The sequence below is a fragment of the Schistocerca serialis genome, chromosome 1 (genome assembly GCF_023864345.2).
Source record: "Schistocerca serialis cubense isolate TAMUIC-IGC-003099 chromosome 1, iqSchSeri2.2, whole genome shotgun sequence".
Lineage (NCBI taxonomy): Eukaryota > Metazoa > Arthropoda > Insecta > Orthoptera > Acrididae > Schistocerca > Schistocerca serialis.
Window position 1 is genome coordinate 263,679,364 of NC_064638.1, and position 26,018 is coordinate 263,705,381.

Consider the following 26,018-nt stretch of genomic DNA (forward strand, 5'->3'; position numbering starts at 1 on the left):
CTGCATAGTACTGTTGCCAGTGCACCTGGATAGTTCTTTCCCTTTCTCTACTTCTCTACTCTACCCTTTGCTCCCCCTCCCACAGCACAGCTTCTTGATGCTGCACGTAGCAGCTCACTGTCTCGTTCCCACCATGTCCCTGCATACTTTGACAGGTGACACCCCGGCAAATTACCATATGACCATTTTCAAGAACAAGTTATTAATTTACATTAATCATTAATAAATTCAGCTACTGCTATTGGTACTTCTTTAGTGCTTATACTATGTTCAAACCAACTTCATTTTGATGATTTATGTAGTGTGAACACACCACCATGTGAGGGTATGATTTGCCGTTATATTGATATCCTCTGTGAATCTGCTATAATTAGGACTTTATCATTATGGTAATGCACATGATTCCTATGGAGCATTTGAAGTTTGTTTGCTATGTAATTAAGAAATGAGAACTACTTTATTGTATAATACTACAGTTTTGAAAATCTCAAAACTAGTCATATCTTTACATTTATCCTCCTACATCCATAACAGTTTCAAAATTGTCACAGAATTGTTGATTCCCTAATTGTATAGCTAAATGGCAAAGGAAGCTTCAGATCCAATTTTTGAAGGATACTTTTTATATAATTAGGTTGGAAGAAACTGTGTTGGTTTTAGAAGTTTTGATTCATGGCAATTATCTGTTACAGGAAAAGCCACCTGCAGTTAGTGAGAAATCCACAGAAGTCACATCAAAGCAGCTGGCTGTGACTGCAGTGAGTGAAAAGGAGCAACCAAAACCATCTTCAGTGGATGAGAAGAAACCACCAGAACAGCAGTCTACCAGGACCAAAGAAATAAAAAAGGAAAAAGTCAAAGAAAAGGTGAAATGTTCAAACTTCCCTACTTCATCAGTTTTAATTTCTCTTTGGTCTGAAAATTAATACTTCCTGTATTTACAATACACAGACATTGTTTAACCATAAATATATGTACAGTTACTTTTTAAATGAAACTGGTCTTTGATATCTTACGTGGATTGCTTATTTCTATTCCTTACAGTAGTTGATAACATCTGTTGCTAAATAGTAAGGGGGGGAGGGGCAGGAGCAAACATTTTGTCAAAAAGTTACTGAAGTTCTTGTAATTTGTGCTCAAGATCCACAATGCTTAGTACGGTAAGAATAGTTTCCTCTTGTTTCTTCGAATTCTCAACTTAGTTCAGGTGATCGCAATACAGTTCATTGTTTAAACTGCATACGGATACTCGTGCCATTGTACCAGTTTCTCCCAATTTGAGATTTGAAGGGGTGGGGTATTTAACATTTACCTGATTACAATAGTCGAGACATGTTCATATAGTATTTTTTTTTTTTTTTTTTAGAAAAAGTGTTTTTGGAAAAAAAAAAATCAAGGTATTGTTGATGCACTTGTTGCCTATTTTTCCACGTAATTGCCATCCCACTCATTCCATGTGGTGAGCCGCGGCATGAGCTTCTTTATGCCCTCCTCGAAGAACTCTGCTGCCAGCTCCCGCCCCCCCCCCCCCCCCCTTTCTCTCTCTTCAGAATCTCTTTGTGCTTCTGCTCATTGACTGAAAATTTAATTTCATTCTTGCGTGCCTTCAGGGAGGTGAGAAGAAAGGGAATACCAAAGGGGGGTGGGGGTTCAAAACTTAGCAACCAAATGTGTCCAATAGTGCCTTGGTGGCTAAGGCTGTTTCAGGATGGGCTTTGTCATACAACACACACATTCCTCTTGTCAGCATTCCCTTACTTTCGTTTTGAATGCTCCGGGGGAGTTTTTTAGGGTCTCGCAGTATTGTTCAAGCATAAATTTGACAAAAATTTTGTCATTTCAGTCCTAGAACATTGAGGCCATGATTTTTGCCCGAAATTGTGGTTTTGAATTTTTTGGCAGGTGGGGAATAGGTGTGACCCCACTGTGACGAATGTCTTTTTGTCTTAGGCATGTAATGAGCGGGTGTTTCATCTCCAGTCATAATAGAGCTCGGATAATCCTGACCTTCCAGTTCAAGTTGCCCAAGAAACTCACAGGTCTGTTGACCCCAACTTTTCTTGTGCTCATCTGTCAGCTGTTTGGGGTCTTGCGCGCAGCTGGTGGTATCCCAGCATTTCTGTTAGTGCTATGTATAAGGGAGTCCTGGAGAGTTGTGGAAACATTGCAAAACTTTTATCGACTGCTAGTTCACAGTCTTCCTCAATGTTTTGCACCCCACTGATCAGTAAAAATGGAAGGTCTTCCACTCCTTTGCTCGTCATGGTCATTTGTGCTGCACCACTAAACTCCCTACATCACTTAAACACATTTCTTCTGTTCATACAGCCTTCATCATAAACCGTTTTGATTCGCTAAAAAATTTCAGTAGGTGTTTCAGGAATAGGAAACGGACCACAGCACGTGGCTTACATTTGGTGGAATTTCATACTGACATCTTTCATGCAACATTAGTTTATGTACCACCATGTTCCTGTGATGCTCACTCTGGTCTACCTGTCAAGTGTTGCCAACTACAAAAACAAGAAAAAACCAATTGTGGTCACAGTACACTTACTTTCCCACCATGCCTTGTGTTTTTCACTATTTCTGTAACTTTCTAATTTGGATTTTTTTTTTTGGGGGGGGGGGGGGGGGGGGGAATTTGCAGTCACAGATATATAAACCATGTGAAGGTCATGATAGTAATTGTGCTGTTAACCATTGTGCCTTTTTCATCAGTTGCCATTTTAATTCTAAATTTGCTATACGAAACTGTCCACATAATTATTTCCAAAGATTTACTTTCCAGTTGTCATGCACAATGATTTCAAAATGTGGTCTTGTTTACTTCTGGACCTTGTTTCAGCAGCAAGTGAAGGAAAGGCATTTCATGCGCCAATGCCTATCATTTTGATATATTATGCAAAATAAGGGAAAGGCAACCACTTACCTGTACAGAACTTGCACTTGACATACTAAGATATGTAACAGAAAATGGTTAACATTAGCTTTAGAGTTCTTTCTCTAGTCAGTGCACACACCCACACGCACACCCAAATGTGGTGTGTTCGTGCGTGCGTACACGTGTTTGAATGTCTGTGTGGTTGTGAATACTCTTACTATAAAAGAGCGAGAGTTCGAAAGCTAGTATTGACTCTTTTCTGTTGCGTGTGTGCTGTGCGCCAGTCCTCTATAGGTGAGTGGTTGCCTTTCACTTATTTTGTTTGTCTCCATCCAGGAAATTCCATTATTTTTGATATATTCACATATAAAATGTGACAGTATTATGCCTTTATATCCCAGTTTCTCTAGAAGTTGGCAACTGATTTCAGAAGAAATAAGATTATCTGTGATGTAGAATAACCCAAAATAGATTTTGAAGATTCTGAAATCCATAAGTTTTGATTTTGATCATCCCTTTATAAGCCCATGCAGTAACTAAAACAGCTAATAACATATCTTGAGTAGTTGTAAAATTTTCTTGCAGTATATCTGAAATAAGTGCTAGATAGTGGGTGCATGGGACAAGTCTTACAGCAGCAACAGTTGCAGGGAAAGGAACTGTTGGATAAGGATGGTAATATAAAATTTGACAACAGAGTTGCATATATTAGGAGGCAGACAAAAACTGGAAGTAGGTAGTGTGGGGAGAATTTCAGGATGAGATGATGACATTTCTGGGCTTACCTTGAGAAACATAGCTCTGGTGTAGGTCCCTTCTGAGACACCGTAGGTGATAATAATTCTGGGTGATCAGTGTAGGGCTTGGGGTCACCTTATATCTTTTGATGTTGGAGCTTTGTAGGGCAGAACAACAGAGAAGCAAGCCACCCAGGAAAAAAAAAAAAAAACCTCTTCAGGAGGTTGGCATAGGATGCAGTCAGTTTGATTTCCAAAGCTTTCTGGTTTGTTTGTAGGTCTGACCCTAAGGTAAGGAAGTTGTGGGCGAGGATTAACTTGGTAGTTTGATGGTGAGTGAGGTTTTTTGGAAACTTCAAGATGGGTGTTGGAAGAGGTAGTATTAAAGTGCTGAGAGACCATATGTATGTGGGCTGCTAACAGGAAGTTTTCAGATGGAATAAGTGTTTACTCAATGTTCGATTTGTGTTTGCTGTACATTAGAGGTTAATGTTCAGTATTTGCTTTTATGTTGTTCTAGTGTCAAAGATTTTCTTAAACTTGATTTTTTAAATTTTGATTATACAGATTGACTTGACTAAAGAAGAGAAGAAGACTGAGAAATCAAAGGTGAAGAATGAAGAGAAAGTAAAAGTCGAAGATAAAACAAAGCAGGAAGAGAAGAAACAACAAATAAAGCAATATGAAAAGGATAAGCAAATAAAACAGGAAGAGAAAAGACTGGAAGAAAAGATAAAAACAGAAGAAAAAGTTAAAATTGAAGATAGGGATAGTTCTAGAGCACTGGTTCGTAAGGAGGAACATACCAAAGAGAAGGAATTACGAGGTAGAATAGATCGTGGGCGATCTCGTAAAGAAGAGCCAGCTACTGGCCCAGAGAAACAGTCTGAAAACATTCAGGTTGTGAAACAGGTAGAGGAAAAAAATAAAGGAAACACTTCCAATGAAGAGGATATTTGCAAGAAGACTGTCAAAGTTGAAAAAATAACAGACAAAAAACAGGATGAAGATGACAAGGTAGGTTACACAAAGAGTTGTTTTGTATGATGTAAATGAACAGGGGTTGTCCTCACTGACAACTTTGTAAGGTTACTAACCTTTCTTGATGTTTCATAATTCTTCTTTTACTTTGTCCAGCTAATGGCTATTAGGTGCTTTAAGCAATTTTTAAATAATTCATATCAACACCATCAAAGTTTCTTTTCATTTTATACTTACCACTGTCCATATTGATGCCGACGATAAACTTTTGGATAATAAACTCCTTAACTATCACAAAAAGGTAATTAAGCTACAGACACCGAGGAGTCTAAACAAACAAATGGCGATTTATAGTAATATGAATAACTTCAGAGACCCTTGCTAAAACAAGCTGCCTGTATGAACATTATGTAATCTGTGTTAAATAGCTATGTACAGTTGGCTGTGCTCAAATGTAACTTCATGTGGGTTGACTGACAGGTACATGGCTGAAACTTGGTTGTGACCGACTGAAGCAGTGTTCATGGTGCCTATTTAAAAACTATCAGAAGACTGATTTTACTAATTGTTAAATTACTTAGCAATTACGTATTTGTTTACAACATAGCATTTAAGAGTGATAGTTAATACATGTACTTGTATGTCTATCAAATTATTTTGTTTAACTGTTGTTTATATATTCTTCAAATTGTGTGAATACTGGGTTCTACTCACATGAATGGAATTTCGGACATGCTCTTTTATCCCCAGGATTTAGCAAAGCCCACCAAGAATTTTTCAGAAACTCAGTTTCTGTTTTTAGAATATTTCGTTAACTAACGTCAGTATGAATTGGATAGACAGCTACTAACCACACAGAGGTGATATTGAGCAGCAGACAAGTGAATTCGAAAGAAAACTGTTGAATATTGTCAAGCTGTTGGATAACGTCCACTGTTGGCTTCATGTGCTGAGACCCGGCTGGGGTTGATAGTGGGGGAACAGTAATGGTGTGGGGCAGGGAGGGCAAGGGTAGTGGGTAGGGGTGGCAGAAAGGCTGTAATGCTGACTAGGTGTATGCAGGCACAGGATAGTGGCTGCTGGGTGCAGCACCAGGAGGGTGTGCTGGCAACGATAAAAAAAAAAGATAGGAGAGAAGCAGAGAAAAGATCAAAAGAGCTATGCCGATGAACTTGGCAAGAGTTGGGAGGAGGAGGGGGGGGGGGGCAGGGGGGGGGGGGCGTTACAGGGAGTTAAGAGATACGTGTAAGGTTGGAGTGAGAGGTTATGACAGGGACTGGAAAAGGTTGGGACATGGGGTTAGAAGAGTGAGTTTTAGTGTTCCTACCTATGCAATTCATAGAAACCAGTGTTGATGCGAAGAATCTCGATGGCACAGTCTTTGATGTAAAGCACACCATGTTGCGTGGCCTGATTGACAACTAGGTGGTCCAGCAGTGTCTTGGACACAATTTAGCAGTGGCCAATCATGCAGACAGCTGGTAAATGGTCATGTACACATTGAAAGCCACATTGTGATTGTAGCTAAATTGGTAGACCTCAGCTGCCTTCAGCAGTGTTCCTGCCTCTCATTGGGTAAGAAATGGCTAAGACAGGACTAGAGTTTTGTGTAGTGTGAGCATGTATGGGACAAATCCACACCTCACTCTATATCTGGATATGAGCTATGGAGAAAGAGGTTGGGAGGAGGGATTGAACGGGGATGGTCAAGGATATTGTAGATTTGGCAGGCAGCAGAGTAATAAAACTGCAGGAGGGATGATGAGAATGTTTCTCATTTCAGGGCACTAGGAGATGTAGTCAAAACCTCAGCAGAGAACGTGATTGAGTTGTTCCATTCCGGGTTGATAGTAAGTTTTGTGGGGGTCGTTCCTCTGTGGCCGGATGGTGGGTGTGGTATGTGACTGGCAAGAGAAGGCACAGCAGACATGTTTCTGTAAAATTTGGAAAGGGTAATTTCTGTCTGTGAAAGCGTTGGTGAGATCTCGCTCATAATTGTCTTTGTCTAGTAAAATTATACATTTTTGGAAGCAGAATTTTCAAGTGCATGTGGTTTAAATGAGTCACAGTTATTGACTATTTACTTAAAACTTTTCCACGTGAACTGTTAATGCTGTTGCAATCTGTACCCTGGAAATTATATGCTGAATTAAGAGGGTTAGAAAAATAAGGGTGTACATGCCCTGGGACCACTGGGAAATCTGGGAAAAACTTGGCAATTTTTTTGTCCATGAGAAAATCAGAAAAAAGTCGGGAATTTTTTAGTGTTTCAGCTTTCGGTTAAATTTTTGTAGTTTTGACTGGTAAGAACTGATGATCTAACCATGAATATTACTGTTTCTCACTACTGCAGCAATAAAACATAAACAAGAGACAAAAAAACAAAATAAAACTTAAATTGCAAGGGAAATGCGCCATTTGTAACAACAAAACACAGTGTGTACATAAGTGTCTACCAACAGCAAAATGTATCAAAGGCTTGAGGGGGAAGACTGTGCAATACTTCATAACAACAAGCTGCTTCCGATGAGCATGATGCCACAATTGTTTACATTAGGTTCATTTTAGCTGTTGCCAATGGGCTCATGTGCATGCACAGTTGAGTCGCGTACGAGCAGTACCTTCTCCCGCTTCCGGCTACGAGAAGTGTTGCCGTTAGCTGTATTGCCAGTAGCAACAAGCGGAAATATCACGCCTGTGCAGTTTCAGATTTCTGATTTTATTTTTCAATTTATTTGAAACGAAGTGTTTCATTCAACACTGTTGGTTACATCAACTGTTCCCTGAATTTCAAGTGCACATTTTTATATTCTGGTACATATGGCATTATGCCATTATAAATAACCAAACATGGAAATACAGTACTGGTAAACCAAGAAAATTTACATCCCAAAAGCTTAATATCAGACTGGAGCCAACTTCATTATGCATTTCAAGCTAAATTATGTATTTTAGCATGGGTATGAAATCCTGATGCTCTTGTAGTAGCCTCTTATGTCCTGTTTCTTTTATGATGTAATGTAAGATCTCTTAATGCTATATATGTACGAACATATGGGCTTCCTATGTCATTCTAGCTGCACACAGGCAGTAACACCTGTTTCCTGGCACTCTCTGGCAACTGCTGAAACAAACCTATTTCTAACAGGTCGCAGGAAAGTATTGTGAATGGTGGTGATTTGAGAAGCGTTACTTTGAAAGTAAATTTCCTTTTATGCATGATGAATTATGTTACGTGTGAGAATGTTAGATGAATTTCTTAAATCACAGTGTGTGTGACTCTCATTTAAGACTTAAACACTTTGAGGACCAGCCACTTAAAAGAATTTTGTGCCTGTAACACCAGACATTTATCTCATTATATAAAATTCTACTGGCACTTTTGTATGATGTATCTTTAAAGTGTAGCCCACGCAAAAAACAAGCAATATTATATGTGAATGCTCAGCTTTTCTTGTAGCTGCACTATGTATATTAATTGAAACCAGTAACTTTTCCTATTTGACTGTTCGCACTACTTAACAGTGATGTTACTATTGGCTGACCACATCACGTGTTCTATGATTGGCTGGTGAGATCATGTACCATGAGCTATGATTGGCTTACAAAAGTGCATCGCAATCTCTATTTCAATGCTTCGGAAATTAAAAATTAAGGTGCTGTGTTTTATAGAATTCAAATTTACACTATAGTAATATGAAAGTGTGCGTGCGCACACACACACACACACACACACACACACACACACACACACACCCTCTCTCTCTGAGTTTAAAGAACTGAATAGTTCTACTCCGCCATATAACACCTTAACCATTCAAAGGATTGACAAGTTTTACATTCTCCCTCTTAACACAGAAAAGTGTATTTTTAACTGGGAAATCCAGGAAAAATCCAGCAATTTTTTTAGCTTGTCCATGTATCCATCCTGAAAATGTAACTCGGAAAAAAATTAAGCAGTTACTTGCATACTGGGTTCCATGATTAAAGTTCCAGTTTGAAAACACTAGAAAGACAACCACTGTTCAGAAAGACATCAAATTTGAACTATGTATTACTCATGCAGGGGGAAACCTCATTGGAGGGTAGGGGCCAGGGAGCCAAAGTTTACAAATAGATGGCACTGTAAATGTCTTACCATAAATGGGATCGGCTACAAATGACAGATGAATCACAGTATGATGGCTATGGTTCGAGTTACACTATCTGTACTGTTTGATGTATACGACTGCACGAATTCGACAGTCAGCAGTTGTGGTACTGTTAGCTAGGTAAGCCTATCCACCATGGCAAGGTCTTACCACATCAGATGGGGAAAATTTGTTTTTAATTGTCCTGTGCCAGAAACCACTTCCAAAGCAAAATGACATTGGTGTTTAATTGTCCTGGGGCCAAAAGCTGCATAAAAGGCAATGTGACACTGGTTTGTAATTGTCCTGTAACTGGTGTAAGACATGTTCAGTGTGCTGTTCCCTGTTTTCTATCAAAAGTTGAAATGCCTCTACAGCAGCCGCTTCAATGGCTGCGCAATTTGTGGAGTAGTGCCATATACAGAAAAATGATCATACCCCCACATCCGTGCTATTGAAGAGTTATAATTACAGTGGTGTGCAAAAGGCTCTCATTTCATTTACCAGTGACAATACAGTTAACAGGACCCACAGGACCGATATCCTCGAGCAAATATGTGATACAAATAAGTGATGGCATCAACTCGCACTACACAGTCACCTCTGCAGAATGAAGTATTACTTATTGCTGTGCGTGCAGATTTTCTGTTCCCCTTACTCTACAATTCTGCATATTGACATTCCTTTGGGTATGGTAACGGGCTTTGTCTATCCACAGAATGTTCCCCAGCCATTTCATGTCTCCTTCCGTGCGAGCAACAAATTCCAGATCAGACGTTTGTCTTGCTGGCAAGTCAGCAGGGAGCAACTCATGAATGTGGGTGATTTTGTGTGTATAGCAATGCAGGGTGGTTCATATGATTTAATGCACCGTGCTCACAGGCATTTCCGTGTTCGGAATTTCCCATTCACTGCATGTTCGCACATCACTGCTCAATCCCTCCTGCAGTGCTGTGGCCACATCTTTAACAGATGTCGGATCAGCTGCTTTCCTCTCTCTGCCACATTGCACTTCACAGGAACTTGTCGTTTCAAAATTTGTAATCATTTTCTCCAGACCCTTAGCAGACATTAGACCAATACCTTTTTTTCATATCCTTGAATGTCAGAAACTTCTGCTGGGCTACTGGCACACACTCACCGTTCTTGTAAAAGAGCTTTACCAGCAGCATGTGATCCTTCATGGAGACAGTTATGTTGGGTGTCTCGGGTGCAAACTGTGGAACATCTGTGGTCCTATGTATCTGATCCCCCCCCCCCCCCCCCCTCTCTCTCTCTCTCTCTCTCTCTCTCTCTCTCTCTCTCTCTCTCTCTCTCTCTCTCTCTCTCTCTCTCTCCCCCCCCTCTCTCCCCCACCTCCCGCCCTCCCCCCCCTCTCCCCCCCTCTCCCCCTCTCCCCATGATGTCAATAATATGATGATTATATTTGATGTCATTCTGGGCACTGGTTCTGAAATTCCTGGGTTAATAGGACAGAGCGGATGAAGTTTTATTTGTGGAAAGAAGCCAAAATAAGTTACTGCCAGTTGCACTTAACATATAACACAGGGTTATTTGGTAAGCATGATAGTGTTACGGAGATGTTTAGCAAACTAAAGTGGCAGACTCCACAAGAGAGGCGCTCTGCATCGCGGTGTAGCTTGCTGTCCAAGTTTTGAGAGTGTGCGTTTCTGGATGAGGTATCAAATATATTGCTTCCCCTACTTATACCTCCCGAGGAGATCACAAATGTGAAATTAGAGATATTCGAGCGTGCACGGAGGCTTTCCAGCAGTCGTTATTCCCGCGAACTGGAACAGGAGGGGGAGGTAATGACAGTGGCACGTAAAGTGCCCTCCGCCACACACCATTGGGTGGCTTTCAGAGTATAAATGTAGATGTAGATGAACTTTATTTGTTAAAACACACAATCACACAAGCAAGAATCACAAACACTCAAGGTTTTAACGAAAGACCTCTTTTGATTTAATTTAAATCGGCTGAAGGCGACGTCGAAAATCCAAGACACAAGGCCTAAGCAAGGAATTGAGGTACAGAAGTTCTTCTGGAGGTTTCACTTCTTTAGGGTGAAGGCCATACACTATGCAGAAAACAATTTTACAACTTAAGGCCTAAAGGAAAGAGCTTCTAAATTTCAACCAAAATAGGCTAAAGGCTTTATCCTAAAATGCTTCACATAAAACTCGGCTGAAGGCCACATACGAAACGCAAACAGTCTCACTGCTTAAAGCACAGACAAAGAAATTTCAAACTTTTAATTTAAGCTGCATCCGACCCGCAAAATTGACAAGATGTCAATAGCACAACCTAGTGGATACTGGTGCCCAGTCCAGCCAAGACAGAATAAACGTCCAAAACTACAAACAACACCTCAGCTGTTGAACTACTTGCTGTGCTGGACAGCATCAACATGAGGAAAATACACTGCCGAGAATTATGTCAATGCCCAGGCAGGTAACCGGAATGTCAATGGCCACAAGGCAGGAGATACTGCTGGTACACTTCATTAATGAAGGCATGAATTAAATTAAGTTAAAAACCACACAGGAAGATGGCTGCAATTCTAGCCAACTTCAATGCGCATACGTTGTTGGCCACGGGAATCTCCCAGAAAGTGACAACCAGGATCAAATGAAGAGTTAAGGCTTGATAGTAGGTTAAATGAGCACTCAACTTTAGTGTCAAGGATCGGTGGGTGACGAACTTCGTAATGCTCACAACTCCAACAGCGCGTGCACGCCGCCAGCGGCTCCAGCCTGACTACGCGCCACGGAGACTTCCTCGCTGCTCTGCCCCAACCGACCAACTCACACACAATACACCTGGAAAATATAACCGCCACACCAAAGATAGTACAGCTGTACTAGTATCGAGAGACACTGCTGCTGCCACTCACAGAGGGAAGACAGCAACATTATGGCGGTAACTGAAGAAGAAATAAGACACCACTGGACTGTAACCAATGATAAGAAAACAAGGCATGACGTGAGCCAGCCACGGCTCAGGTTCTCTCTCTCTCTCTCTCTCTCTCTCTCTCTCTTTCTCTCTCTCTCTCTCTCTCTCTCTCTCTCTCTCTCTCTCTGTGTGTGTGTGTGTGTGTGTGTGTGTGTGTGTGTGTGTGTGTGTGTGTCTGACAAAAATATTTTGGAGATACTGAGTCGCAGATAGATACAACAAAAAGACTGCTGTCACAAATTTTTTGTGGCAGTCTTTTTTTTGTGCTTATCTGCAACACAGCATCATTTTGTTGTGTTGCTACATTCCATCCCAGATTTTCCATTGTTTGATTAATAAAAATATTTAATTTGTATGGTAAATTTATGGTACTTGCAGCATTAATTTATGGAAAAAGAGTCAAAATACCATAGATTTCGTTTGGAAGCTGTCTCAAGCAATCAAGAATTCCAGTCTGTAGTTCGGAGTAATACATTCAACCTGCCTTGCAGTATCTCATGCACAATGTTGTATAAATTGATTTACTTACATTATTTCAAGTATCCCCAAAGAATATAAGTGTAAGATATCTGGAGACACCAACTAGTTATGTTGTAAAGTTTCAAGATAATATACCCAGGAAATATTTCTCTTCCAGGTCACACTTTATTCCTTTGGTGAAGTTATTGCTTCTATCCTATTCTAGAAAAGCTGACAGTTTATAACACATTACAGGTACACTACAAGTCTGTGCCCTGGCCCCTGCCCCCCCCCCCCCCCCCCTTATTCCCCACCCCAAACTAGTAAACTGATGTGTGTAGGCTGGGTGGATTTTAGTAATTACTCATTCACTGTCACATCTCTTGCTCTCAGATCAGTAACTGGAGTTGGGTCTGTTGACAGACTTAGAGGTGGAAATGTTCCTCACTTGTAGTGTCACATTATCATCTTGTGCATTGTTTTTGGGGCAAAATAATAATACAGTCTTCCGCGGTTATAATAACCTGAATGCTTCACAGTTGTCATTTCTTATAAATGAGAATTAAACTGTAAAATTGTCATTGCTAACTTACCTGGTAGAAACAGTCACAAACACATCCATTAACTGAGATGGTGGGTTGGCTTGTAGTTTGCTTATCATCTTAGCAGTATTTGTGTAGTTTTTGATGCTCCTGTTGAAGTACGTTTAAAGTGTAGCTAGAATGTTTTGCATAAAAACCATCAAAATTTTATTAATAAAGACAGAGTTATAACATACGTTCATTGCATTCAGTTACTCAGTCAGAAAGCAACCATCAACTTGAAGGTTAAACAACTAAAATGTTTGTCATAAGTACTGGAATAGCTCCATTGAATCTAATTATTGGCCAGCCAATCTGTCTGTATGTATATTTACTCTTTTCTGAAGTGAACTCCCTCTTTGATACAATTAAGAATGTAGTTATCATATTCAAAAGGAATATTAACAGATTTTGGACAGGAGATGTTACGGCCGATAAATCAAGGAAGCCTGAAGTAAGATGTGCCCTCGGAGTCTTTCACAATGGCATGCTGCAATAAAATATTATCGATTTACAAGCTGTGTCATATCGAACAAAACACCCGAGCTTTCTATAACTGTCACTGCCATTGTCATCAGGAGTTAAAATGACTGAGTGCCGGGGCTGGCACAGTGTTCTGCTTATGTAGATTTGGGACCTTCAAGAGAGGGCCGGAGTGATGCATGAGTGGAAGGCAAGCTACAAGCTGCCGAACTTGTCTTCCACGCATGCACCACTCTGGCCCCCTCTTGAAGGTTCCAGGTGCCGCGATTACATCTGTATAAGCAGAACACTGCCAGTCTTGACAGTCAGCAATATTTACTCCTCACGACAATGGTGGAGACAGCTATTGAAAGCTTGAGTGTTTTATTTGAAATGATGAGGCTTGTAAACCGAGAAGATTTTACTAAAGTAGGCTGGTCACACAGTTTTAAAAACCATTTTAATCTCAAGAATTCAAAATGTTTAGTCATTGCCTTAATTATGGAAATTCCAAACACTCTCGCAAGGTTAATGAAAAATTCATAATAACGGTGTGCTGATAGTAGGCTGTTAATATTTTTAGGAGAAATATTGAAAGATGGAACTAAAAAAAAAAAAGTCGTTGGTCGCAGATTTAAATGAAAGGTAAAGTTCTAGAAAAAAATGGGAGACCCTGTCTCATAACATTTGTAATGTACCTGCTAGATGCTGTGCCTTTGGTTGCACACTGGAAGCTTCATTTAACCACATGCTCAGTTGAGCATGTATCTACTGACATTCTTGTTACTTAAATAATATGCTAATAGTTCAGAGGGCCACTTAACGTGAGAGACTGTACTGGTACTGTCCTCCTTATATCTACAAATTGATGCTGTTGTAGCAAATAGAGAACTCTTATTATAATTTGTCCACCAAAATTCATTGTAATTAAACTAGTCATGAGGAAAATAAATAATAAAATCTAACATAGTAATTCATATTAATACTCATATGAACACAAAAACAGTATCGTTTGTAGACGCTTTGCACATATGATGAGTATGCACATACATTGGTTTGTCAGTAAAAAAATTACCCTAAATATAAGTTCATGTTGCAAAATCTGGTTGTGTGACAATAATTGTCCTATACACCAGTACATCGAGGGTGAGAAAGTTCTCCAACCTAGTAGCTAATGAATGTAAACTAGTCCATACAAACAGTAGCAGTAGTAAGCTATGTTTGACCAGCAGTGACTTCTACACGGTCAAGGCTGAGTCAGTATGACCAGACTGGAACACAGTTTACCCTTGGACATTAATTCAGATATACTAACATTCATACTAGTCACTTTCAACATTTCTAACAGTCATGTGTATAGCGTGATGCCAGTAGTAAACATAATAAACATATTGATGTGCAGGACATTCATGGTTACACAATCTGAAGTTGCCAGCACAAACTGATATTTCTGGTAACTTCTTCATTGATAAAGCAATGCGTATCTGTACTTGTCGCATGTGTAAGTTGCCTAAAGATAATACAGTTTCTGTGTTTGTTAGAGGGTGTGGTATCCGTAAAATAAGGGAGAGTAAAATCTTCAAAAATATTACCAGAAAAAAGTGTAGATTGTGTTAAGATAAATGTAGCACAAGTTAAGAGATTGCTAACATTGTAGATAGAAACAAATAGGGAACTGGAAGAATGAAAAGACCGTTTGACTACAAGTGATGTGTAAGATTTTGCAAAAGTGATACAGTGAGAAAGTGAATGGCAGTAGGATGAGGAAATTTGGTGGAAAAGATGGGTGTACATTTCCACTCTCTGCCATTCTTATTTGTACAGTTCCTTGTTTTCTGAGCCATTTCATGCTCTCCAAGTAGCTGAAATTAATTATCTTGTCAGACAAAACTTGAGCTTAAACTAAAGTCCCAAGAACTCTGAAATGGAACCTTAAATGATTGAAAATTATAACTGTTCATTTCTCTTGGTTATTTAATTTTCCATTTGTCTATTCCTATATGGAGATCATTTATCAGTTCCTCTTTTACAATATTCTAGTGGTATTATTCTCTTTTCATTAGTATCTAATTTTCAGAATAATATCAAGGCATTCTGGAATATAGGTAGTAAGGTTTATTTTAATGCATTTCGAATGCTTGCCTTTTATCTTTATAAGAAATGTCTTTAAAATAAAATAAGTTTTTTGAAATGAACTGTTTATGTATTTTTTATTAATGTATTATACAAACACTTTTCTCTGGTAAAATGCATCTTCTTTTCTTTTTCCTTGAAGGTACGCAATAAGATTAAAGAGGATACATCACATCAAACAAAGAAAGAGTCTCCAATTTCACCACAAGGGAGGGAAAGTCGTACACCATCAAGAGAAAAAGCGCCAATGTCACATTCACCTCGTGCACCTGTGAAGAAAGAGGACAATTCTTCCGCTGTACTCACCTCAGATTCACCATTGTCAGGTCCAAAAAAGCGAGGTCGAAAACGCAAGGACACGGAAACCAACCTTGAGGAGTAAGTAAATTCTTAACCTCTGACTTAGAGTAGTAGTCTAGAATCTCTCCAAAGCCTGATTAATGTAATTGGTTTGATCTTGATCCCATGTTCCATTACACAACTAGACAAGAGATACATGTCTTGTGAATCTTCCATCTTAGTTTTGTGTTCCATATATAATAGAAGTTGTCAATATGAACCTTTTTTGGTTTATTTTCAAATTTAACTTCGCTATCTGTCAGTTATTTTATGTCTATAGTAAGAAAAGTTCTGGTGAGATGTAAATAATTTAAGAATAAAGGAGTCCACTCACTAAATAGCAGAAGGGTTGAGTCATAGACAGGCATACACAAAATAGAACGAAAACACACTAGCTTTCGTAAGAAACTCTTTATTCTTTATTCTTTGACGATCTAGAGTAACCCTCCCCCCCCCCCCCCCCCTTCTTCCCCCTTCCCACACACAAAAACCTGTGCTTCTACATTGTGCCAGCTGATACTCAATGGACTGGGTTGAAGGTTTCGTCAGGTGGGGTGGGAGGACAGAGAGAGAGAGAGAGAGAGAGAGAGAGAGAGAGAGAGCTGCAAGTGCGATCTACAGTTTGGGATGGGTATCTAGAGGCTCAGAGGGAGGCACCAAGCACATAGTATAGGAATGCAGGAGAGAAGAGTGGCTGGCACAATAGATAGGCATGTGGCACAAAATTGCTGAAGCTGGTGAGGTTTGATGAGCAAAGAATATTATGTGGAGACATGAACCATGGACCTTGCCATTGGTGAGGAGACTTGCGTGCCTCAACGATACAGATAGTCGTACCGTAGATGCAACCACAATGGAGGGGTATCTGTTGAGAGGCCAGAGAAACGTGTGGTTCCTGAAGAGGGGCAGCAGCCTTTTCAGTAGTTGCAGGGGCAACAGCCTTGTAACACTACCCAAAATGGCCTTGCTGTTGTGGTACTGCAAACGACTGAAAGCAAGGGGAAACTACAACCGTAATTTTTCCCAAGGGCATGCAGCTTTACTGTATGGTTAAATGATGATGGCGTCCTCTTGGGTAAAATATTCCGGAGGTAAAATAGTCCCCCATTCGGATCTCCGGGCGGGGACTACTCAAGAGGACGTCGTTATCAGGAGAAAGAAAACTGGCGATCTACGGATCGGAGCGTGTAATGTCGGATCCCTTAATCGGGCAGGTAGGTTAGAAAATTTAAAAAGGGAAATGGATAGGTTAAAGTTAGATATAGTGGGAATTAGAGAAGTCTGGTGGCAGGAGGAACAATACTTCTGGTCAGGTGAATACAGGGTTATAAATACAAAATCAAATAAGAGTGATGCAGGAGTAGGTTTAATAATGAATTAAAAAATAGGAGTGCGGGTAAGCTACTACAAACAGCATAGTGAACATATTATAGTGACCAAGGTAGACACGAAGCCCATGCCTACTACAGTAGTACAAGTTTATATGCCAACTAGCTCTGCAGATGACGAAGAAATTGAAGAAATCTATGATGAGATAAAAGAAATTATTCAGATAGTGAAGGGAGACGAAAATTTAATAGTCATGGGTGACTGGAATTCGACAGTAGGAAAAGGGAGAGAAGGAAACACAGTAGGTGAATATGGACTGGGGCTAAGAAATGAAAGAGGAAGCCGTCTGGTAGAATTTTGCACAGAGCATAACTTAATCATAGCTAACACTTGGTTCAAGAATCATAAAAGAAGGTTGTATACATGGAAGAAGCCTGGATATACTAAAAGGTATCAGATAGATTATATAATAGTAAGACAGAGATTTAGGAACCAGGTTTTATATTGTAGGACATTTCCAGGGCCAGATGTGGACTCTGACCACAATCTATTGGTTATGAACTGTAGATTAAAACTGAAGAAATCGCAAAAAGGTGGGAATTTAAGGAGATGGGACCTGGATAAACTGACTAAACCAGAGGTTGTACAGAGTTTCAGGGTGATCGTAAGGGACCAATTGACAGGAATGGGGGATAGAAGTACAGTAGAAGACGAATGGGTAGCTTTGAGGGATGAAGTAGTGAAGGCAGCAGAGGATCAAGTAGGCAAAAAGACGAGGGCTAGTAGAAATCCTTGGGTAACAGAAGAAATATTGAATTTAATTGATGAAAGAAGAAAATATAAAAATGCAGTAAATGAAGCAGGCAAAAAGGAATACAAACGTTTCAAAAATGAGATCGACAGGAAGTGCAAAATGGCTAAGCAGGCATGGCTAGAGGACAAATGTAAGGATGTAGAGGCTTATCTCACTAAGGGTAAGATAGAGACAGCCTACAGGAAAATTAAAGAGACCTTTGGAGAAAAGAGAGCCACTTGCATGAATATCAAGAGCTCAGATGGAAACCCAGTTCTAAGCAAAGAGGGGAAAGCAGAAAGGTGGAAGGAGTATATGGAGGGTCTATACAAGGGCGATGTACTTGAGGACAATATTATGGAAATGGAAGAGGATGTAGATGAAGATGAAATTGGAAATACGATACTGCGTGAAGAGTTTAACAGAGCACTGAAAGACCTGAGTCGAAACAAGGCCACGGGAGTAGATAACATTCCATTAGAACTACTGACGGCCTTGGGAGAGCTAGTCCTGACAAAACTCTACCATCTGGTGAGCAAGATGTACGAGACAGGCGAAATACCATCAGACTTCAAGAAGAATATAATAATTCCAATCCCAAAGAAAGCAGATGTGAAAATTACCGAACTATCAGTTTAATAAGCCACATCTGCAAAACACTAACGCGAATTATTTACAGACAAATGGAAAAACTGGTAGAAGCGGACCTCGGGGAAGATCAGTTTGGATTCCGTAGAAATGTTGGAACACGTGAGGCAATACTGACCCTACGACTTATCTTAGAAGAAAGATTAAGGTAAGGCAAACCTACGTATCTAGCATTTGTAGACTTAGAGAAAGCTTTTGACAAGGTTGACTGGAATACTCTCTTTCAAATTCTAAAGGTGGCAGGGGTAAAATACAGGGAGTGAAAGGCTATTTACAATTTGTACAGAAACCAAATGGCAGTTATAGGAGTCGAGGGACATGAAAGGGAAGCAGTGGTTGGGAATGGAGTGAGACAGGGGTGTAGCCTCTCCCCGATGCTATTCAATCTGTATATTGAGCAAGCAGTAAAGGAAACAAAAGAAAAATGAGGAGTAGGTATTAAAATCCATGGAGAAGAAATAAAAACTTTGAGGTTCGCCGATGACATTGTAAATCTGTCAGAGACAGCAAAGGACTTGGAAGAGCAGTTGAACGGAATGGACAGTGTCTTGAAAGGAGGAAATAAGATGAACATCAACAAAAGCAAAACGAGGATAATGGAATGTAGTCAAATTAAATCGGGTGATGCTGAGGGGATTAGATTAGGAAATGAGACACTTAAAGTAGTAAAGGAGTTTTGCTATTTAGGGAGTAAAATAACTGATGATGGTTGAAGTAGAGAGGATATAAAATGTAGACTAGCAATGGGAAGGAAAGCATTTCTGAAGAAGAGAAATTTGTTAACATCAAGTACAGATTTAAGTGTCAGGAAGTCGTTTCTGAAAGTATTTTTATGGAGTGTAGCCATGTATGAAAGTGAAACATGGACAATAAATAGTCTGGACAAAAAGAGAATAGAAGCTTTCGAAATGTGGTGCTACAAAAAAATGTTGAAGATTAGGTGGGTAGATCACGTAACTAATGAGGAGGTATTGAATAGGATTGGGGAGAAGAGGAGTTTGTGGCACAACTTGACTAGAAGAAGGGATCGGTTGGTAGGATATGTCCTGAGGCATCAGGGGATCACAAATTTAGCATTGGAGGCCATTGTGGAGGGTAAAAATCGTAGAGGGAGACAAAGAGATGAATACACTAAGCAGATTCAGAAGGATGTAGGTTGCAGTAGGTACTGGGAGATGAAGGAGCTTGCACAGGATAGATTAGCATGGAGAGCTGCATCAAACCAGTCTCAGGACTGAAGACCACAACAACAACAACAACAACAACAACAACAACGGATTGGTTAGGGGATGACAGGTGGAGGAGGAAGGGGGGGGGGGGGGGGTTATGAGTGAGTGGAAGGTGTGGGAACAGTAAATTAGCGGAGGTTGAAGCCAAGACAATTATGGGAGTGAAAAATGTTTTGCAAGGACAATGCCCACCTTTGTAGTTCGGAAAAGCTGTTGCTGGATGGAAGGATCCACATGGCACGTGAAGCAGCCATTAAACTTCAACATGTTGTCTTGGCAGCATTTTGTGCTATGGGCTGGTGAACTTTGTTCTTGGCCACAGTCTGAGAGTGGCCATTTATCCTCAAGGACTGCTGGTTGCTGGTCATAAACAAATAAAATACTGTCCAGTGATTGTAGCACAGCTGGTATATAACATGACTGCCTTTACATGTTGCCCAGCTTCTGATGGGATTGGATATGTGTATTACAAGAATTGGGGGAGGACTTGTTGGTTGGATTAACTTGGGTTGTCAATAGGGATATGACCCCGTGGCAAGGGGTTGGAAGTGGAAGTGGCATAGGTTGGGTAGGTGACATAGGGACAAGGAGGGCCCTCCTGTGCATGTGATTCTTGGAGATGGTGGGAGCATTAGGGATTTGTGAGGATATGACATCGGAAATCTGTTTGCATACTATGTTGGGAATGAGTTAGTACCTCTCTGTGAAGGTGTTTGTGATACATCAGAATGCTGGTCAAGGGAATTCCTATCACTACAAGATACCCTTTCCATTGGTGTCTGGGCTGTATGGGAGCAATTTTTGGTGTGGGTGGGGTGGCTGCTGTCAAAATGCAGGTACTGTTGGTAGGTAGTGGGTTTAATATGGACAGAGATATGGATCAATGCCCAAAAAGGTGGTATGTTGGGACGAGGAGGACTTTGTGAAACAGATGAGAGAGATGCTGAGGTTGTGGAGGAATGAGGAGAGTATCTCAGCCCTGGGTCCAGATCAGAAGAGATCATTAATGAACCTGAAATGACAACTGTAATGTGGTGTAATGAATGTAATTTTTTCTTCTGTTGTAAATGTGTATGAGGGGCATTCAATAAGTTATTCATTTTTTGTCTTGGCCAATTTCATTTGAAATTGCTTTCGCCCTTATAGTTTCATAAAATTCTGATAGGTGGCTGTGCTATATGTGGCCTTGAAAATGGTGGCTGTAACCCAAGTGCGTTCCAAGCAGAGAGCTGTCATTGAGGGTAGTTTAAAAAAGAAAAACAGAGCATCACACATGCTTATAGGCACTTCAGAATGTCTACAGAGACCCAGCAATGAAGAAAAGCATGGTGAGTCAATGGACGAGGCAACTGTCGTCATCGTAAGCAAGGTAGCGCAAACCTGTCAGATTTCGCACCTACCGGCTGGCGACGCATAGTTGCAGTGTTGGAGTGTGCAGACACTGTCATTCAAGGTGATTGTCAGATAACAATCAGAACCCTTCCTGCTCAACTAGATGTTTTTGTGGTAGTGCTGACACTCTCACCCATCACTTGGGCACTCAAAGGTGTGTGCCCACTGGGTTTCTTGCTGCATAACAGAAGACTGTAAAGAGCAACGAAGGGCCATCTTTGTGGAACTGCTTGTGCATTACAAATCTGATCGTGACAATTTTTTGCCGAACATCATCACAGCAATGGAATGTGGGTTTATCGCTTTAAACTGAAAACAAAACAGTAATCTACAGTGTGACATCACACCACCTCACCTCCCAAGTAAAAGTTCAAAGCCAGTAAAGTCATGGTAATGGCCCTCTGGGACTCTGAAGGGGTTATTCTGTTTGGTGTCCTTCCTCACTGTGCAACAGTCAACTCTGAACTTATTGCACTACCCTCAGGTAATTGAAGAAATGACTTCAGTGTGTTCATCTCCACAAAAATACAAATGAACATCTCCTTTTGCATGACAACTCAAGGCCTCACACAGGTCTTTGCACCTTAGAGGAGCTCACAAAACATAATTGGACTGTTCTTCCTCATCTACCTTACAGCCTGGATTTCATGCATTCTGTTTCCATCCTTTTATGCCAATGAAGGATGCATTCCGCAGGAAGCAGTATGTGGATGATAGGGAGGTTATTGATGGAGCAAGACTTTGGCTCCGATGTCAACCAGTTAGAGTGGTACCATGTAAGCATACCAGCTCTCCCAGTGAGGTAGCCTAAGGCCATTGCCTTGGATGGATATTATGTTGAGAAATAGGGTTTTGTAGCCAAAAAATTGGGGAATAGTATGGTGTATTGGAGACCTGAATAAAAGGAACTGCTTTCAAAGAAAAAATTTGTATTTTAGTACTTAATGAACCCACCTCATACATTGTTGTTCCTTTCATACTGCAGTGGATTATTTATGACAAATTACATGGTGCAATAAATATACTGTGAAGCAATAGTAAAAATGTCTTAACTTGTTGAACAGATGTTTACAAGGTGAATGTGGGTTTCCATCACACATCATTCTTGCAGCACATTTTTGAGCAGTGGATATTTTATTTCTTTAAGATCAGTTACCCCTGAACATTATTATATATGACATTGAATGAAGATACAGAAAATATGTCAACTTACGGATTTCTCTCTCTGGATTTTCGATGATTCAAAGTGTAATGTGGCTGAATTACATAGTTTTATGAGTTACAAAATGTGCTGCTTCTTGTTTACATTCACATCAATATGGGTGCCTAAGAATTTAAGTTTTCACCCTTTTCATTAGTTCCTCACTGTGTTACATTTACCATTGGTTTAGTACCCCTAGACATGCAGAACAGAATATGTTGTGTCTTTTTAAAATTGAGGATGAGACCATTTGGAGAAATCACTCAGTGATACTTTTAAGAAAATAATTTATCATTTCTTCTATTGCTGTATGTATGTTTTGATTGATGACAATACTAATGTTATCCGCAAAAAGAAATAATTCTGTTTGTTGTATGTCAGATGGAAGGTCATGTGCTTATATGGAAAACAATAGTCGATCTTAGACTGATGACAGTGGATCCCCATAAATGGTTTCCCCATAAGAAGAAACTCTTGTGCTTTCATCGTTTGAATTTCTATGTAAACCTTTCTGTATTCTTTTGTTTTGAAATAACATTATCTTTTGGTTGGCCGTGCCGTCAGTTCCACAAAACCTCGGTTTATACTGGAGAGTACTGATTGACTCAGTCTGATCGTCTTACGTAGGTTACAGAAAATACCAACTGGTGTTGTTTTTGTTGTTCGATGCTTGTACAATCTGTTGAGTGAATATGCAAGCAGCACTCCCCCCAGAGCACTCTTCTGAAATCCAAACTGTGTTTCACTGAGGATATTACTGTTGCTCAGGTGTGATACTATTCTAGAATACATCATTTCGAAAATTTTGGAAAATGATGTCAGTAGTGAAACAGGTCAGTAGTGAAACAGGTCAGTAGTGAAACAGGTCAGTAGTGAAACAGGTCAGTAGTTACCAATGTCTTCCCAATCATATTTCTTATAGTGCAATTTAACAGTAGCATATTTCAATGTCTCTGGGAAGATGCCTCGAGTTGGTGATGCATTACAGATTTCAAAAGAGACTTCTCTTACTACATGGGAAAAAGTCTTTAGTACTCTGTTGGAAATGCCATCAAATCCAAATGAGATTTTATTTTTCTTAATTTCCGGAGGAGAAGTTGGTGAGACATTCATATGGTTGCATTTCATGAGTGTTGCATTTAAACATTCTGCTTTGATTTTTCTCCTGAACTGTTTGTCGGTATCCTCTATTTTTCTACTTCAATTAAGGAATGCCCTGCTATGTCAATATGTGACCAAACTAAAAACTAAGGTATACATATGGCTTATTCAAGCAGACCATTCTCAAGATATGGGCATGTGCGCACACACACACACACACACACACACACACACACACACACAGTATTTTCTTTCTTTAATGTCTTGAACCTCCATCAATATTGAACATTTTTCTGTCATGTTATTGTTTTTATTTATGCCTGTTTTATTTCAGTGCATTGTGCCATATTGGAAATAGTGTGACTATTAATGTTGGAGACAAGCTGAAAGTGTATTATGGACCAACTCAAGATTCAAACAAAGTTACATATGAAGCAAAGGTAAGATGCTTATTCATGCCAGCCTTCAAAAAATTCAATGTTCATATATATATATATATATATATATATATATATATATATATATATATATATATATATATATATATAGAGGGAAACATTCCACGTGGGAAAAATATATCTAAAAACACAGATGATGTGACTTACCAAATGAAAGTGCTGGCAGGTCGATAGACACACAAACATACACACGAAATTCAAGCTTTTGCAACAAACTGTTGCCTCATCAGGAAAGAGGGAAAGACAGAAGGATGTGGGTTTTAAGGGAGAGGGTAAGGAGTCATTCCAATCCCGGGAGCGGAAAGACTTACCTTAGGGAGAAAAAAGGATAGGTATACACTCGCTCGCGCGCGCGCGCACACACACACACACACACACACACACACACACACACACACACACACACACACACACACATATATCCATCCGCACATACACAGACACAAGCAGACATTTTCTAGTGAAGTGGGAAAAACGGAAATGGAAAAAAAGCGAAAGTTATTGGAGCTAGCCGAAATGGCTGTTTAATAGCTGAAAGGAACGGTTTGTGAACTGGAAACGGTGGATTTTGTAGCAGCAGTATTGTTGAAAGCGGAAAAAATTTTTTGGTTATGGTTTGTAAGTGGGTTACGTATTATTGAGTATATATAGGAAGGATAAAATTGTATGGTAGATTCGGTAAAGAGGAGAAGGTGAATACAAAGTGAAACTACTTGCAAAAACAGAAAGAGAAAATAAGATGACAGGAAAGATTTCGAGATGCAACAGTGACAATAAAAAACGTAATTGTTGGGTTCAAATTAATGATATGAATATAATAGAGGGAAACATTCCATGTGGGAAAAATATATCTAAAAACACAGATGATGTGACTTACCGAACGAAAGTGCTGGCAGGTCGATAGACACACAAACAAACACAAACGTACACACGAAATTCAAACTTTCGCAACAAACTGTTGCCTCATCAGGAAAGAGGGAAGGAGAGGGAAAGACGAAAGGAAGTGGGTTTTAAAGGAGAGGGTAAGGAGTCATTCCAATTCCGGGAGCGGAAAGTCTTACCTTAGGGGGAAAAAAGGACAGGTATACACTCGCGCACACACACACATATCCATCCGCACATACACAGACACAAGCAGACATTGCCAGTCACACTTGCTTTCTCTTTGTCTCAAGAAAATTTCTAAGACCAAAGTTTACTGTTCACTATTTCTGTGGATTGTAACTTCTTAAATACATAGCTCATTAACTATATGTGTGAATACTGTGTAACAGTCGTTTCCATTAGGAAATGCTAATAAGTACTTAATGTAATGCATTTTTTAAAATTATGTGGGCACAAGTCAAAATAGGATTTCATCACTGATCTGTATGGTGGTGTTAGTCAATAATACAGCCTGATTAAAGTAAGTGTGTGCTGGTCATATGTTTCTGTGTCATATAAATTGAATTCAGCATTCGGAGCTAATGGAAAATTGAACCCTAAGTATGGTAGAACTGTCTACACTTACTGCTGTTCTCCTCACAATATATAAAAAAGTGAGACAGTAAGGAATAGAGTCATCCTAAATATAGGAAATATTATTTACAGCGAGGAGGAGGAGGACTATCTAGGACCACCGATCAGTATAAAAGCATACTGTTGTTGACTTTGTCGACTGTTTCTTTAGAACTGATAACAATATCACTTCCAGAGTCGCTAAGTTTCATCACTAGCTAGGACAATTTCTGCTCCTTAGGGTGCCTTTTCACAGTTTTCAAAGTCAGAACCAGTGTTATTCTGATGGATTCACATTACTGTGAATGTACAATGTAGGTGGATGACTTGCTGTAGTGCCATCCCACAGTGTGATAATACATTAAAATGTACACTTCACTCGATGAGACTTCAACTTAAATATGAGAATTTGGAAGCAAGATATCTGGTTATGGTGTGTTTGTAATACACAAAAGCACATTTCATAAAGAAAATAACAAGAGCTGCATTATTTGTGGACTTCTAGTATTCCCCTCCCCCACTTCACCCATTTTTGCCTTGCTGGTCGTACATTGTCTGACAAGGTAATAAATCACTGCAACACAACAGTGGTAGTTCAGAATACTTAGTTATTAAAGTACTGTAGGGGAGTAAAAAAGTAATATCACCCCTTATTTTGTCCACATTTCACTTACAACAAAAGTGATGATATAAGGACTCAGTTCATGTT

General features: G+C 39.7%; 1 protein-coding gene across 2 annotated transcripts in view; it reads left to right on the forward strand.

Moving 5' to 3' along the window:
- LOC126467509 (AT-rich interactive domain-containing protein 4B-like) overlaps nt 1-26,018 on the forward strand; it is a 162,078-nt gene that overhangs the window by 78,049 nt on the left and 58,011 nt on the right. For both annotated transcript variants that reach the window (XM_050096468.1, XM_050096467.1), the window contains exons 12-15: nt 693-866; nt 4,189-4,638; nt 15,465-15,700; nt 23,689-23,794. In XM_050096468.1, coding sequence (XP_049952425.1) covers nt 693-866; nt 4,189-4,638; nt 15,465-15,700; nt 23,689-23,794 — 966 coding nt within the window. The remainder of the gene's footprint in view (nt 1-692; nt 867-4,188; nt 4,639-15,464; nt 15,701-23,688; nt 23,795-26,018) is intronic.